This window comes from Oncorhynchus keta, chromosome 35 (genome assembly GCF_023373465.1).
Source record: "Oncorhynchus keta strain PuntledgeMale-10-30-2019 chromosome 35, Oket_V2, whole genome shotgun sequence".
In the NCBI taxonomy this organism is placed as follows: domain Eukaryota; kingdom Metazoa; phylum Chordata; class Actinopteri; order Salmoniformes; family Salmonidae; genus Oncorhynchus; species Oncorhynchus keta.
The window spans coordinates 31,372,445-31,388,682 of record NC_068455.1 but is presented as its reverse complement, the minus strand read 5'-3'; the positions used below and the strand labels follow the sequence as shown (position 1 = coordinate 31,388,682).

The 16,238-nt window shown below is 43.3% G+C and overlaps 1 protein-coding gene across 2 annotated transcripts; it reads left to right on the top strand.

The window, feature by feature from the left end:
• The first annotated feature begins 792 nt into the window (after window positions 1-792).
• Window positions 793-15,997, top strand: LOC118368332 (ras-related protein Rab-15-like). Of its 2 annotated transcripts, none has more exons than XM_035752354.2 (7): window positions 793-1,043; window positions 13,351-13,411; window positions 13,606-13,666; window positions 13,800-13,877; window positions 14,044-14,133; window positions 14,226-14,291; window positions 14,898-15,997. In XM_035752354.2, exons 1-7 carry the CDS (start codon window positions 920-922, stop codon window positions 15,054-15,056), a joined length of 639 nt encoding a protein of 212 aa, XP_035608247.1. In that variant the 5' UTR covers window positions 793-919; the 3' UTR covers window positions 15,057-15,997. The 2 variants fall into 2 exon arrangements, with proteins under 2 accessions (XP_035608247.1, XP_052352835.1); XM_052496875.1 differs by lacking the exon at window positions 793-1,043 and adding an exon at window positions 1,075-2,433.
• Window positions 15,998-16,238: the final 241 nt, after the last annotated feature.

The window sequence follows — 16,238 nt, the reverse complement described above, 5'->3', positions numbered from 1 at the left end:
AAGTTGATGCAAAGAGTCAATATTTGCAGTGTTGACCCTTCTTTATCAAGACCTCTGCCATCCGCCCTGGCATGCTATCAATTAACTTCTGGGCCACATCCTGACTGATGCAGCCCATTCTTGTATAATCAATGCTTGGAGTTTGTCAGAATTTGTGGGTTTTTCTTTGTCCACCCGCCTCTTGAGGATTGACCACAAGTTCTCAATGGGATTAAGGTCTGGGGAGTTTCCTGGCCATGGACCCAAGATATTGATGTTTTGATCCCCGAGCCACTTAGTTATCACTTTTGCCTTATGGCAAGGTGCTCCATCATGCTGATCAGAGAGCATTGTCTTTTTAAAATTGGTTTGTGTAGTTGTAAATGGCTTTAAGATATGACCGCCATCTTGTCGCCACAAATTCATTACAATATGTGGTTCAACATTCCAGCATCGCAGGTGCATCAAACTAATAAGAAAATATACTACTTTAAAATAAAGATACCCTCAATGACGCTGCCCATGCTGTCACATACGCGATAATGGCACGTGTAAGACCTACAACGTTGCGATTTCTATACTTCTCTATGGTTCGCATCTAAAGGGGAATAAGGGGAAAACTCAGGGAAACGGGTGTATTCATTATGTCTTGCAACGGAAACCATTTATCGTTTAAGAACCAAATGGTACGAAACAGCGTGGGACCTACCTGAATTTGTCCAATAGAAACTCGTTTTCGTCACCAAGCTTTTCGGTTCGGAGTAAATGTTGTCTGTTGCAAAACATTTAGCAACAGACAACGTTTTACAACAGAAAAGGCGTAATGAATACACCCCATGAATACCGACAAGGAATGCAACTAATTTCCTCATCACTAACTATGCTTTATCCTTGGAATATGCGACAGGCATTTTTGATTTCATAGTTTGTTTTGTCCACCATGGCAAAGCAGTACGACGTTTTGCTCAGGCTGTTGGTTTTAGGAGATTCCGGGGTTGGGAAAACGTGTTTGTTGTGCAGGTTCACGGATAACGAATTTAATTCATCACATATCTCTACTATTGGTAAGCTGTTGTTGATTGCAATCGGTTAGTTAGTTTGACAATTGATTAATGCAAGTTTGCCACAGAATATGCGGCTCCCATAATAAGTGATTTAAAATCAAGCAATTCTATACGAAAAGATAGAATGGACTTTCTTGTAGCTTCATCATGCGGTTCTTCACCAAAATCGTTGTTGAGGGATATGTTTCTGAAACGCTACTACGCCGTAGTCCTAACTGTGTCAAAGGTTGTCTTTTGTTATTGCTACAAACTTAAACAGAGGGAATGTTTCACCGAGTGAGAACCTACCACAATTTTGAACCTGGTGATTTTATTTTCTTCTCAGTTTCCATGTTCAACATGTTATTCGCCCCTGGGCCCTGGCTATGTACAGTTTGTTTAGACACCCAAGTGAGCGCTCTGTGGACAGTGGAAGTGCTTAAAATGAGTAGGGCCTTGGTCACAATTGTTCCCGAATCTGAGAGTGGAATACTTACACCCTGGTCTCTGACATGTTGTCTCAGCAGTCCCACCCATTACAAGACAGAATGTTGAACGAACTTCATTTCAAATTAGTTTACACCTGTTGTCCGCCGATTTTTGTCCCTATGTCGGCGGTAATCTGATACAAAATGTCAGTGTTATCAACCCGAACTAAGGTATTCTTGTCTATATTTCTGGTTTTAATTTTCAATACTGATGCAATTCGCACATGACAAAACACTTTCGCAATATATAACCAAGCCTTTACTGAACAGCAAACACGTCCAGCTAATTGCGAGGAGAAAAGTGCTTCAGTACGCTATAATCGGTTCGTGTGTTGCGCATCACATACAATGAATGCTTCAACAGATTGAAAATATGAGCGACAGAGGCTAGCACCGCCGAAAAATCTCGGCTAAACAACACTTTCCTGTGGGTACCCCATATCCACCAAAAGGACCAGTACCATGTACAATAGTGATCGGCCATTCGCAATAACTTTTTGAACGGATTTGTTTAGTGACAGTCGTTAATAGGGGTGAAACGGTTACCGGTTCACGGTTTTAGTAATACCGTAGTAGTGTTACCGTTTTAATTATAATTAAAACAGTGTTTGATTACAGTGTTTTGAAAAACTCAACCAAAGTTAGCAACAGTCTGAAGCAGCCGTAGGGTTTGTGGGTTTTGTTATGTGTAGAAACATTGCAGAAGGCAATGCTCGGGAGATTTCTCTGCCTTCTAAGAGGACCAAATCTGAAGTGTGGTCGTACTTTGGGTTTTACAAGAATGCTGAGGGAAACCTAATCGAAGATGGTCACACTTTCTGCAGAATCTGCAACAACAAAAAATCGCTGCGAAAGGGGGCAACACTTCAAATCTATGGGGTCATCTTCGTGACCACCACCCGCTACTTTAAACTGAATGCAAGGTAAGTTAACTTTTAGCTCAATGCATGATGTAGGGACTTCGGAATGTTCGGGAAATGTCATGGTTTTGTCTAACTTACTAATAATAGCTTGTCAATCATGTAAACTGAAGCTTTCAGTGCTACCTACTCTTGTAAAAACACTACAGTTGTTCTGCTGTTGTATGCATTGTGTGTCTGCAGACTCTATTTGCCCATTGCACACGTTATGTAGTTTAGTCACCCAACCAACATATTTTGTTCATTTCAAATCAGTCAGTCGTCGAATTGGTTGTAAAAGTGTTCCAACAGGAGAAACACGATAAGACTCCTGTATTTATGTCAATTGTTGGGCTCATTGCATTTACTATCACTGTCTAAAGATGCATTTGTATTTATGTCAATTCCATGGTCATTGAATATACTGTATGTACAGTCGTGGCCGAAAGTTTTGAGAATGACACAAATATTAATTTACAGTTTGCTGCTTCAGTGTCTTTAGATAGTTGTCAGATGTTACTATGGAATAGTGAAGTATAATTACAAGCATTTCACAAGTGTCAAAAGCTTTTATTGACAATTACAGGAAGTTGATGCAAAGAAACAATATTTACAGTGTTGACCCTTCTTTTTCAAGACCTCTGCCATCCACCCTGGCATGCTGTCAATTAACTTCTGGGCCACATCCTGACTGATGCAGCCCATCCTTGCATAATCAATGCTGGAGTTTGTCCGAATTTGTGGGTTTTTGTTTGTCCACCCGCCTCTTGGGGATTGACCAAGTTCTCAATCGGATTAAGGTCTGGGGAGTTTCCTGGCCATGGACCCAAAATATCGACGTTTTGTTCCCCGAGCCACTTAGTTATCACTTTTTCCTTATGGCAAGGTGCTCCGTCTTGCTGGAAAAGGCATTGTTCGTCACCAAACTGTTCCTGGGTGGTTGGGAGAAGTTGCTCTCGGAAGATGTGTTGGTACCATTCTTTATTCATGGCTGTGTTCTTAGGCAAAATTGTGAGTGAGCCCACTCCCTTGGCTGAGAAGGAACCCCACACATGAATGGTCCCCACACATGATGCTTTACTGTTGGCATGACACTACTGATGGTAGTGCTCACCATGTCTTCTCTGGACAAGCTTTTTTTCCAGATGCCCCAAACAATCGGAAAGGGGATTCATCAGAGAAAATGACTTTACCCCAGTCCTCAGCAGTCCAATCCCTGTACCGTTTGCATAATATCATATCAGTCTGTCGCTGATGTTTTTCCTTGAGAGAAGTGGCTTCTTTGCTGCCCTTCTTGACACCAGGCCATCCTCCAAAAGTCTTTGCCTCACAGATGCACTCACACCTGCCTGCTGCCATTCCCGAGCAAGCTCTGTACTGATGGTGCCCGATCCCGCAGCTGAATCAACTTTAGGAGACGGTCCTGGCGCTTGCTGGACTTTCTTGAGTTCCCTGAAGCCTTCTTCACACTAATTGAACGGCTCTCCTTGTAGTTCTTGATGAGCCAATAAATGGTTGATTTAGGTGCAATCTTACTGGCAGCAATATCCTTGCCTGGGAAGACCTTTTTGTGCAAAGCAATGATGACTGCACGTGTTTCCTTGCAAGTAACCATGGTTGACAGAGGAAGAATAATGATTCCAATCACCACCCTCCCTTTTGAAGCTTCCAGTTTGTTACTCGAACTCAATCAGCATGACAGTGATCTCCATCCTTGTCCTCATCAACACTCACACCTGTGTTAACGAGAGAATCACTGACATGATGCCAGGTGGTCCTTTTGTGGCAGGGATGAAATGCAGTGGAAATATTTTTGGGGGATTCAGTTCATTTCCATGGCAAAGAGGGACTCTGCAATTCATCTGATCACCCTTCATAACATTCTGGAGTTTATGCAAATTGCCATCCATACAAACTGAGGCAGCAGACTTTGAACATTTATATTTGTGTCATTCTCAATGTTTGGCCATGACTGTGTGAGTGAACAATAATAATTACAATGTAACGAGGGGCCATGCATCAGATCTGCCTCACCTTGCCAAGGTTTCCAGGAGGCTTTTGTGTGTCCCACCATGCCATCAGTGTGTTCGGTGCCAGCGGGCGCATTGTCTCCCTTCGCAGATCACTACTTAAACCTGACAAAGTGAAAATGCTGCCTCTTCAACCTCAGGAAATTCGGCTTGTCACCAAAAGCACTCACAAACTTCTACAGATGCACAATCGAGAGCATCCTGACGGGCTGTATCACCGCCTGGTACGGCAACTGCTCCGCCCACAACCGTAAGGATCTCCAGAGGGTAGTGAGGTCTGCACAACGCATCACCGGGGGCAAACTACCTGCCCTCCAGGACACCTACACCACCCGATGTTACAGGAAGGCCATAAAGATCATCAAGGACAACCTTCTGAGCCACTGCCTGTTCACCCCGCTATCATCCAGAAGGCGAGGTCAGTACAGGTGCATCAAAGCTGGGACCGAGAGACTGAAAAACAGCTTCTATCTCAAGGCCATCAGACTGTTAAATAGCCACCACTAACATTAAGTGGCTGCTGCCAACACACTGACTCAACTCCAGCCACTTTAATAATGGGAATTGATGGGAAATTATGTAAAATATATCACTAGCCACTTTAAACAATGCTACCTAATAATGTTTTACATACCCTACATTATTCATCTCATATGTATACGTATATACTGTACTCTATATAATCTACTGCATCTTTATGTAATACATGTATCACTAGCCACTTTAACTATGCCACTTTGTTTACATACTCATCTCATATTTATATACTGTACTCGATACCATCTACTGTATCTTGCCTATGCACCATCACTCATTCATATATCTTTATGTACATATTCTTTATCCCCCTACACTTGTGTGTATAAGACAGTAGTTTTGGAATTGTTAGTTAGATTACTTGTTGGTTATTACTGCATTGTCGGAACTAGAAGCACAACATTTCGCTACACTCGCATTAACATCTGCTAACCATGTGTATGTGACAAATAACATTTTATTTGAGAACATGCATACAATCAGTGCTGTTCATTTGATTTCTTTACATATTTTGTTATTTTAATGTCATCACCTGCACATTGGATTTGTTTACATATAGTTGTATTGTTCTTACATGCACATTGCTTTACTTGTGTTGATTTTATATGCACATTTTGATTTGCTTACTTAAGGTTGTGTTCATTAACCAGGGAAACTTTTACCTCATGGCCACATGGTGCCATCTTTAATGTTATTATTTAAATGTTAATGCACAAAGTGCACTCTGCTGCTCATTTGATTTGTTTGCTGATTTTTAATAAAACTTGCTAAAATTATTTCAGCGTATCAGTACTTTGAACATTTCTAGCACATTTTAATAATAGCACTGTTATCAGTATTATCGTGGTAATTTTGGTCACTATAATCGTGATATGACATTTTCATACGGTTTCATCTGTATTTTTTTTTTAGCTCAAAACAACAATGACTTAACTTCAATAAGTTACAAAATAATTCTCTAAAGAGGGTGAATCCTCAAAGCATAAACAATAAATAGTAGGGAGAATGCGTCATTCTGGTCCATGCCCAGTTTTACATAATTAAAAAAAAAAAAAAAACGTTGTTGCAGGTGATCTAATTTATTCAGGTAAAAATGTATTTGAAAGAGCATTTTATGATCTGACAATGGTGGACTACGTTTTGGCCTTTACATTGGATATTTGACAAGTTTCTTTGGTTTTATATATTTACTTTTTAAAGCATTTTGAACAGAACCAGCTCAATATAAATACTCAATTCCCATCACTAATTTACAACTGGTAAAGGAAGTCTAAATATAATTTTATTCAACATTCTGCCTTGTAGAGACTTTTCCCAGCTAGCAATGAGGAAGCAGCACTCTTCCAGGGGGATGGAACTGATTTGGCCCAAAATCAAAATGAATGACTGCCCAGCCCACCTACATCGGGCCGTTTCCGTCTACAGGAATCCAGCCGACTTTTCCGGCATCTCCCCCAGAGGCGGCCCGATGCAAATGTAAATAAATGTGTTGGAGGAAACATGCTGTGTCAGCGTGCATGTGCCTGGCCCGCCACAGGAGTCGCTACAGCGCGATGGGACAAGACATCCCGGCCATCCAAACCCTCCCCTAACTCAGACGACGCTGGGCCAATTGTGCGTCTTCTCATGGGTCTCCCGGTCGGCACGGGTCTCAAACCAGCATTTGTAGCAACACAGTATTAGACCGCTATGCCACTCGGGAGGCTCCATCCACCTTAAAGAATTACATTTAAACGTTAATTGTATTTTTTGATCACAGAAACAATGAGAAAATAATTAAATTTTGATTACACATGCTGCTTTATATAATTATCGGCCTGAACCCCAAGTAATATATTTGGGCAAGATAACTCGCACCTGAATCGGACAGAACTCAGTCCCGCCATCCTAGCCATAAGTACTACTGCCAAAGGCGACCGAGACTCGGGCCACATAATATTGGCCGGGTCTGACCTACAGCCGAGCCCCCCGACTCTCAGCCGGAATCGGCCCATATCCACTGTGTTAGCTGGGTTGCGTCTTTTTTACAGCGACTTCTTTCAGACTGATATCCATGGAGGAACCTTAGTAAGTCTGATATTTAGGCAAATAATTGTTCCTCTAAGTGGTTAGATTAAGAGCTATCATCCTAATAACATTTTGTCCTGTGAAAAAAATACATGGTTTAAATATAGGAATAACTGACGTTTTCAGCCAACATGTGTATGCATATACACACATTGTACAAAACATTAGGAACACCTGCTCGTCCCATGACTGACCACACACACACAGGTAATGAAACATGTACAGCGTGTAAAATTTGAATGTTCTCTCTCTCTCTCTCTCTCTCTCTCTCTCCGCACGGTTTGGATTCGCCAACAACACAGAGCTGATGCAACGACTTCACAACAGGCTATGCTTTTGGTAACAGATTGGCATCATACAGTGCCTTAAAGTATTCACACTTTTCCACATTTAGTTTTTAGCCTGAATTTTAAAATGGATTAAATTGAGATTGATTTTTGTCACTGCCCTACACACAATACCCCATAATGAATTATGTTTTTAGACATTTTTATAAATTAATTAAAAATGAAACTCTGAAATATCTTGTAAGTATTCAACCTCTTTTTGTTATGGAAAGTTCAGAAGTAAAAATGACCTTAAGTAACACAAGTTGTGATAATAGTGTTTAAACATTGTTGAATGACTACTACATCTCTGTACCCCACTCATACAATTATTTTTAAGGTCCCTTAGTTGAACAACTACTGGTAGATGGGGGTGTGTGACATTGAATACCCCTTTGAGCATGGTGAAGTTATTAATTACACTTTGGATGTTGTAACAATACACAGTCACTACAAAGTTACAGGCGTCCTTCCTAATTCCGTTGCCGGAGAGGAAGGAAGCTGCTCAGGGATTTCACAATGAGATCAATGGTGACTTTAAAACTGTTAGTTTAATGGCTGTGATAGGAGAGAACTGAGGATGGATCAACAACGTTGTACACTCTACATGTTGCATTTATTTTTGTAAAGTGTTGGTCCCATGTTTCATGAGCTGAAATAAAAGATCCCCAAAATGTTCCATATGCCAACATTTCTCTCAAATGTTGTACATAAATTAGTTTACATCCCTATTAGTAAGCATTTCTTCAAGCTAAGATAATTCATCTACCTGACAGGTGTGACGTATCAAGAAACAGTATGACTATCACATAGGTGCACCTTATGCTGGGGACAAAAGGCCATTCTAAAATGTGCCATTTGTCACAAGACAATGCCATAGATGCCTCAAGTTGTGAGGGAATGTGCATTTGGCATGCTGACTGCAGAAATGTCCACCAGAGCTGTTGCCAGATAATTGAATGTTAATTTCTCTACCGTAAGCCGCTTCCAACTTAATTTTAGAGATTTTGGCAGTATGTCCAACCGGCCTCACAAACGCAGACCATGTGTAACCATATCAGCCCAGGATCATCTAATAACAGACATCCGGACAGTTTTTGAAACCAAAGTATTTCTGCCTGTAATAAAGCCGTTTTGGTGGGGAAAAAAATCACTGATTGCCCGGGCTGGGTTTCTCCAGTGGGTGGGCCTGGCTCCCAAGTGGGTGGGCCTAAGCCCACCCATGGCTGTGCCCCTGCCCAGTCATGTTTAAGCCATATATTGGGGCCTAGTGAAAGTATTTCTGTTGACTGATTTCCTTACGTACTGTAATTCAGTGAAATCTTAAATTGTTGTGTTTATATTTTTGTTCAGTATAAATTCAATTTAATTTATTTTTCAATACATTTGAAAACATTTCTAAATGTGTTTTCACTGCCATTATGGGGTATTGTGTGTAGATTGGTGAGATTATTTTATTGAATCCATTTTGAATTCAGGCTGTAACACAACAAAATGTGGAAAAAGTCGAGGGGTATGAATACTTTCTGAAGGCACTGTATGATGCCGATCTGTTACCTGAAGCATATCCTGGTGTGAAAGTGTTTGCTTCAACTCTGTTGTTTACTGTGTTTGGCAGGTGTGGTTGTTGTTGTTGTTAAGGTAATGTTGCAAGCAGCTGACCTTTTGCACCTGACTCTGGGTTTTTACGCTTCAACTGTGAAGCTATCTCACACACACACACACCACTGACATTTAAATTTATATTTTCATGCGGAAGTCGATAGACAACCCAAGTCACGTCTTCCTTGGCCCTGCAGGAATGCACTGTAGTAAATAACAATTGAATTCCCTTTAGCAAGATGACATTACATTTACATTTACATTTAAGTCATTTAGCAGACGCTCTTATCCAGAGCGACTTACAAATTGGTGCATTCACCTTATGACATCCAGTGGAACAGCCACTTTACAATAGTGCATCTAAATCTTTTAAGGGGGGGGGGGGTGAGAAGGATTACTTTATCCTATCCTAGGTATTCCTTAAAGAGGTGGGGTTTCAGGTGTCTCCGGAAGGTGGTGATTGACTCCGCTGTCCTGGCGTCGTGAGGAAGTGTGTTCCACCATTGGGGAGCCAGAGCAACGAACAGTTTTGACTTTGAAACTGTACTCCTCAGTGGTAGGGAGGGAGCAGGCCAGAGGTGGATGAACGCAGTGCCATTGTTTGGGTGTAGGGCCTGATCAGAGCCTGGAGGTACTGAGGTGCCGTACAGCTCCGTAGGCAAGCACCATGGTCTTGTAGCGGATGCGATGGAAGCCAGTGGAGAGAGCGGAGGAGCGGGGTGACGTGAGAGAACTTGGGAAGGTTGAACACCAGACGGGCTGCGGCGTTCTGGATGAGTTGTAGGGGTTTAATGGCACAGGCAGGGAGCCCAGCCAACAGCGAGTTGCAGTAATCCAGACGGGAGATGACAAGTGCCTGGATTAGTGCGCCGCTTCCTGTGTGAGGCAGGGTCGTACTCTGCGGATGTTGTAGAGCATGAATCTACAGGAACGGGCCACCGCCTTGATGTTAGTTGAGAACGACAGGGTGTTGTCCAGGATCACGCCAAGGTTCTTAGCGCTCTGGGAGGAGGACACAATGGAGTTGTCAACCGTGATGGCGAGATCATGGAACGGGCAGTCCTTCCCCGGGAGGAAGAGCAGCTCCGTCTTGCCGAGGTTCAGCTTGAGGTGGTGATCCGTCATCCACACTGATATGTCTGCCAGACATGCAGAGATGCATCTACCTGGTCAGAAGGGGGAAAGGAGAAGATTAATTGTGTGTCAGCAATGATAGGAGAGACCATGTGAGGTTATGACAGAGCCAAGTGACTTGGTGTATAGCGAGAATCGGAGAGGGCCTAGAACAGAGCCCTGGGGACACCAGTGGTGAGAGCGCGTGGTGAGGAGACAGATTCTCGCCACGCCACCTGGTAGGAGCCACCTGTCAGATAGGACGCAATCCAAGCGTGGGCCGCGCCGAGATGCCCAACTCGGAGAGGGTGGAGAGGAGGATCTGATGGTTCACAGTATCGAAGGCAGCCGATAGGTCTAGAAGGATGAGAGCAGAGGACAGAGAGTTAGCTTTAGCAGTGCGGAGCGCCTCCGTGATACAGAGAAGATCTCAGTTGAATGACTAGTCTTGAAACCTGACTGATTTGGATCAAGAAGGTCATTCTGAGAGAGATAGCGGGAGAGCTGGCCAAGGACGGCACGTTCAAGAGTTTTGGAGAGAAAAGAAAGAAGGGATACTGGTCTGTAGTTGTTGACATCGGAGGGATCGAGTGTAGGTTTTTTCAGAAGGGGTGCAACTCTCGCTCTCTTGAAGACGGAAGGGACGTAGCCAGCGGTCAGGGATGAGTTGATGAGCGAGGTGAGGTAAGGGAGAAGGTCTCCGGAAATGGTCTGGAGAAGAGAGGAGGGGATAGGGTCGAGCGGGCAGGTTGTTGGGCGGCCGGCCGTCACAAGACGCCATCTGGAGAGAGAGGGGAGAAAGAGGTCAGAGCACAGGGTAGGGCAGTGTGAGCAGAACCAGCGGTGTCGTTTGACTTAGCAAACGAGGATCGGATGTCAGACCTTCTTTTCAAAATGGTTGACGAAGTCATCTGCAGAGAGGGAGGGGAGGGGGGAGGAGGATTCAGGAGGGAGGAGAAGGTGGCAAAGAGCTTCCTAGGGTTAGGTGCTTGGAATTTAGAGGGTAGAAAGTGGCTTTAGCAGCAGAGACAGAGGAGGAAAATGTAGAGAGGAGGGAGCGAAAGGATGCCAGGTCCGCAGGGAGGCGGGTTTTCCTCCATTTCCGCCAGTGCCCGGAGCCCTGTTCTGTGAGCTCGCAATGAGTCGTCGAGCCACGGAGGCGGGAGGGGGACCGAGCCGGCCTGGAAGATAGGGGACATAGAGAGTCAAAGGATGCAGAAAGGGAAGAGAGGAGGGTTGAGGAGGCAGAATCAGGAGATAGGTTGGAGAAGGTTTGAGCAGAGGGAAGAGATGATAGGATGGAAGAGGAGAGAGTCGGGGGAGAGAGAGCGAAGGTTGGGACGGATACCATCCGAGTAGGGGCAGTGTGGGAAGTGTTGGATGAGAGCGAGAGGGAAAAGGATACAAGGTAGTGGTCGGAGACTTGGAGGGAGTTGCAATGAGGTTAGTGGAAGAACAGCATCTAGTAAAGATGAGGTCGTATTGCCTGCCTTGTGAGTAGGGGGAAGGTGAGAGGGTGAGGTCAAAAGAGGAAAGGAGTGGAAAGAAGGAGGCAGAGAGGAATGAGTCAAAGGTAGACGTTTAAAGTCGCCCAGAACTGTGAGAGGTGAGCCGTCCTCAGGAAAGGAGCTTATCAAGACATCAAGCTCATGAACTCTCCGAGGGAACCTGGAGGGCGATAAATGATAAGGATGTTAAGCTTGAAAGGGCTGGTAACTGTGACAGCATGGAATTCAAAGGAGGCGATAGACAGATGGGTAAGGGGAGAAAGAGAGAATGACCACTTGGGAGAGATGAGGATCCCGGTGCCACCACCCCGCTGACCAGAACACGTGGGCGGACGAAGAGAGAGCAGTAGGAGTAGCAGTGTTATCTGTGGTGATCCATGTTTCCGTCAGTGCCAAGAAGTCGAGGGACTGGAGGGAGGCATAGGCTGAGATGAACTCTGCCTTGTTGGCCGCAGATCGGCAGTTCCAGAGGCTACCGGAGACCTGGAACTCCACGTGGGTCGTGCGCGCTGGGACCACCAGATTAGGTGGCCTGGTGTGGAGCGTTTGTATGGTCTGTGCAGAGAGGAGATAACAGGGATAGACAGACACATAGTTGATAGGCTACAGAAGAGGCTACGCTAATGCAAGGAGATTGGAATGACAAGTGGACTACACGTCTCGAATGTTCAGAAAGTTAAGCTTACGTAGCAAGAATCTTATTGACTAAAATGATTAAAATGATACAGTACTGCTGAAGTAGGCTAGCTGGCAGTGGCTGCGTTGTTGACTTTGTAGGCTAGCTGGCAGTGGCTGCGTTGCACACTACACTAATCAAGTCGTTCCGTTGAGTGTAATAGTTTCTACAGTGCTGCTATTCGGGGGCTAGCTGGCTAGCTAGCAGTGTTGATTACGTTATGTTGCGTTAAAAGAACGACAATAGCTGGCTAGCTAACCTAGAAAATCGCTCTAGACTACACAATTATCTTTGATACACAGACGGCTATGTAGCTAGCTACGATCAAACCGTTGTGCTGTAATGAAATGAAATGAAAATGTGATACTACCTGTGGAGCGAAGCGGAATGCGACCGGGTTGTTGAGTGCGGAAGTTCTATTCAGTAGATGTTGGCTAGCTGTTGGCTAGCTAGCAGTGTCTCCTACGTTAAGGACGACAAATAGCTGGCTAGCTAACCTCGGTAAATTAAGATAATCACTCTAAGACTACACGCTCTAAACTACACAATTATCTTGGATACGAAGACAGCAAAGACAACTATGTAGCTAGCTAACACTACACTAATCAAGTCGTTCAGTTGAGTGTAATAGTTTCTACAGTGCTGCTATTCGGTAGACGGTGGACGTTTGCTAGCTGGCTAGCTGCTGGCCTCTAAAGACTGCTTGATGGGACCTTCAACTGGGTTGAGTGGGCATCTTAGTAACCCAGTCCTCATCAGTATCCACTTCAAGTTTGTGTCACTGTTACCATTAGCTCAGGGGTACGAATGTTAACCTAATAGGGATACTTATTGACTAGTACAGGCTGCTTTGACACACGAGTAGGATATATTGAGATTAGGCTACACTCTGAGGCTTCGGTAAAACTCCAGTCCGGTAATGGAAAAATGAAGAATAAAGATGCATGAAGGCACAAGCTCACTATGGCAAACCGGAGGGAGATACAGAATTCAACAATAGGGAGATGGAGAAGATGGATAGAAAATGCAGCCAAGAGGAATACATGTTTGTTTGCAAAACTTAATTTTGCTGACTTTTTTAGGAGTGGATTTCAAAATGAGAACATTACAAGTCGAAGGCATTAAAGTACGAGTGCAGATATGGTGAGTGAAAAGATCTTCCAGACAATAACTTACCACAATACAGTAGTGATTGACACACTTATCACACATGTATATTTTTACGTTCTGTCAAAGTGTTAGAAATGAGCTTTACCTGTTTATTTGAGTAAGATTATAAATATTCTGAAATGTGGTCACATCATGTAAAACTGGGAATTACCTCTGTCTGTGTGCAGGGATACTGCTGGCCAGGAACGATACCAGACCATCACCAAACAGTACTACAGACGGGCACAGGTGGGTTCTCTACCAATAATCCCTGTTCAGGAATGAATAACCTGTACCAGTTACCAGTTTACACAATATGAAGTGCCTAGTCATGCGCTCACAATCTGTCATGATAGTCCCTCCCCTCTTGATCTTTCACTAGGGAATTCTCCTGGTGTATGACATCACAAGTTCCAGCTCCTTTCAGCACATTTTGAAGTGGGCTAGTGATGTGGATGAGGTAAGGCTAACACCTACTGATAAAACACAGCCCTCTCCATGTCATTCTTTTTGTGCCCCCTTCTCCTTTTCTCGGGTTCTGTGTTTTGACTGACCTAGTATTTACATCATCTCTCATTGAACTGGTGCCTGGTCGTCTATTTCTCAACCCTGTCACACTGTTTCAGTTCGCCCCTGACAAGGTGCAGAGAGTCCTGGTGGGGAACAAGGCTGATGAGGAGCAGATGAGGAAAGTTCCTAAAGAACAAGGAAGCAAGGTTGGCCTTTATCTCACTGTTTGACTTCGCCATAACTATTTTCTTCCATACACAGTTGAACATTTTCCATCCTTAATGAGCTTTTGTTACAGCTAGCAAAAACCTATGGAATGGAATTCTTTGAGACAAGTGCCTGCACCAACTGCAACATAAATGAGGTGAGACAGGCCTTAATGAGTCAATACCTTGGATATTGAAGAAAAATAGAAATGAAACATGCAACACTTTCTACAATTTTACTGCGTTACAGTTCATAGAAGGAAATCCGTCAATTGAAATGCATTCATTAGGCCCTAGTCTATGGATTTCACATGACTGGGCAGGGGCACAGCCATGGGTGGTCCTGGGAGGGCATAGGCCCAACCACTTGGGAGCCAGGCCCAGCCAATCTGAATGAGTTTTCCCCACAAAAGGGCTTTATTACAGACTGAAATACTCCCCAGTTTCATTAGCTTTTTGGGTGGCTAGTCTCGGATGATCCCGCAGGTGAATAAGCCAAATGTGGAGGTCCTGGGCTGTCGGGTGGATGAATTATCTTGGTAAAGGAGAAATGCTCACTAACAGGGATGTAAACACATTTGTGCACAATATTTGAGAGAAATAAGCTTTTTGTGCGTATGGAAATGTTTTGAAATTTTACTTCCGCTAATGAAAAATGGGACCAACACTACGTGTTTGCGTTTTTATATTTTTGTTTAGTATATTTACGTTATGTTGGGGAACATGAGGCAATTGTGGTGATATATTTTCTTTACATCTTCTAGTCATTCATCCGGTTGACACAGCTGGTTCTGCAGGCTCACAAGAAAGAGATGAATGTGTTCCAGGGTTCCACTAATTTATACCTAGACACGACTTCTCTGTGGGGAGAGCAGGACAAACAGGACAATGACGCAATCTCCCCGAAGCCCTGCACATGTTAGCAGAAGGGCAAAGCTCTCATCCTGGGGGTGTTTGGCTAGAAGAATGCCCCTTTCCCTGGGAAATAATGGACATTGGAATGAGTAACTTATGAAATGTGAGGGTATGTTCTATGCTTACTGAATATTGCCCTTGCTCAGATGAATGCATTATCACTTTTTGGCCTACTCACTGTTTTCATCTTCATTCATAATTTCATAGTTACTTGGCTTTTTCATGTTTATTACCCTATTCTGCAACACCTAAACTGATGGCGTGCTGAGTTAAGTAGTCCACATGTAATAAGAACATTTGCCAGCTGAGGGAATGTTGTCTGCAATACTCTGAAAGCTGCAACTCAGTTACTGGGTATACTTAAGCCTTCTCCTCTCCTCTCCTCTCTCCTCCTCTCCTCTTGCCAAAATGTTATTTTTCATATCACAAATGACTTTGCTGTCTACTTGAAATAACAAAAACTAATTAAAAAGTAATTTGCAAAAAATATGAATTGTTGGAGTATAGTGAAAGACAATCTGAGGCTCTTGAGCGGTCCTTTTATGAGGACAGGGGAGACAGGGTGGGCAGAGGGCAAGGCTAAATTATTAATACACAGAAATAGATTAGAATCCAAGCTATCTGGAAGGGATCATTTACCTATGGAAGACTAACCCTTTACTCACACAAGCATTAATGCAAAAACTCAATCTAAAACTGAAAATGTTCAACTCAATCTTTGAGTATGTTGTGTGAATTTCACTGCTAATACTAAGTGTTTTTCCAGGTTGAAAACCTGTAGCAAATGCCACAATTGTGCATACACATATACTATTATAAAGGGCATTTAGGGTGTCACTGATTGCTGACTGTTTTGGTGAAGTTTTTTAATCGCTGTGCTAGCAATAAGAATTTTTTTTTTTTGTGTGTGAAAAATAACAAATACTAATTAAAAGTCCACATTAATTTATTGGAGATCTTGTGGTTTGTTTTTGAGATTTACTAAAGGGGAGTTGAGTGAAGCCTTGTTCCTTTTGAGTTTTTAAATAGAACTAGAAGATCAAGTTGGAAAGTCATTTAAAAAAAAAATAATATACTGGGAAAGGCAGGTAATGACTTGATAAATGGCTGATGGTTAGAACCTGAGATATGCTAGTTCTAAGGCCTAAAGCTGAAGATTGTGCGCATATCATAAAACATGGTTCCCTTCC

Excerpts from the sequence above, each read along its gene's own strand:
- LOC118368332 (XM_035752354.2), top strand. The coding sequence starts at position 920 with ATGGCAAAGCAGTACGACGTTTTGCTCAGGCTGTTGGTTTTAGGAGAT. Across the intron at positions 13,667-13,799 it reads AGTACTACAGACGGGCACAG|GGAATTCTCCTGGTGTATGA; the intron begins GTGGGTTCTCTA and ends ATCTTTCACTAG. Across the intron at positions 14,134-14,225 it reads CTAAAGAACAAGGAAGCAAG|CTAGCAAAAACCTATGGAAT; the intron begins GTTGGCCTTTAT and ends CTTTTGTTACAG.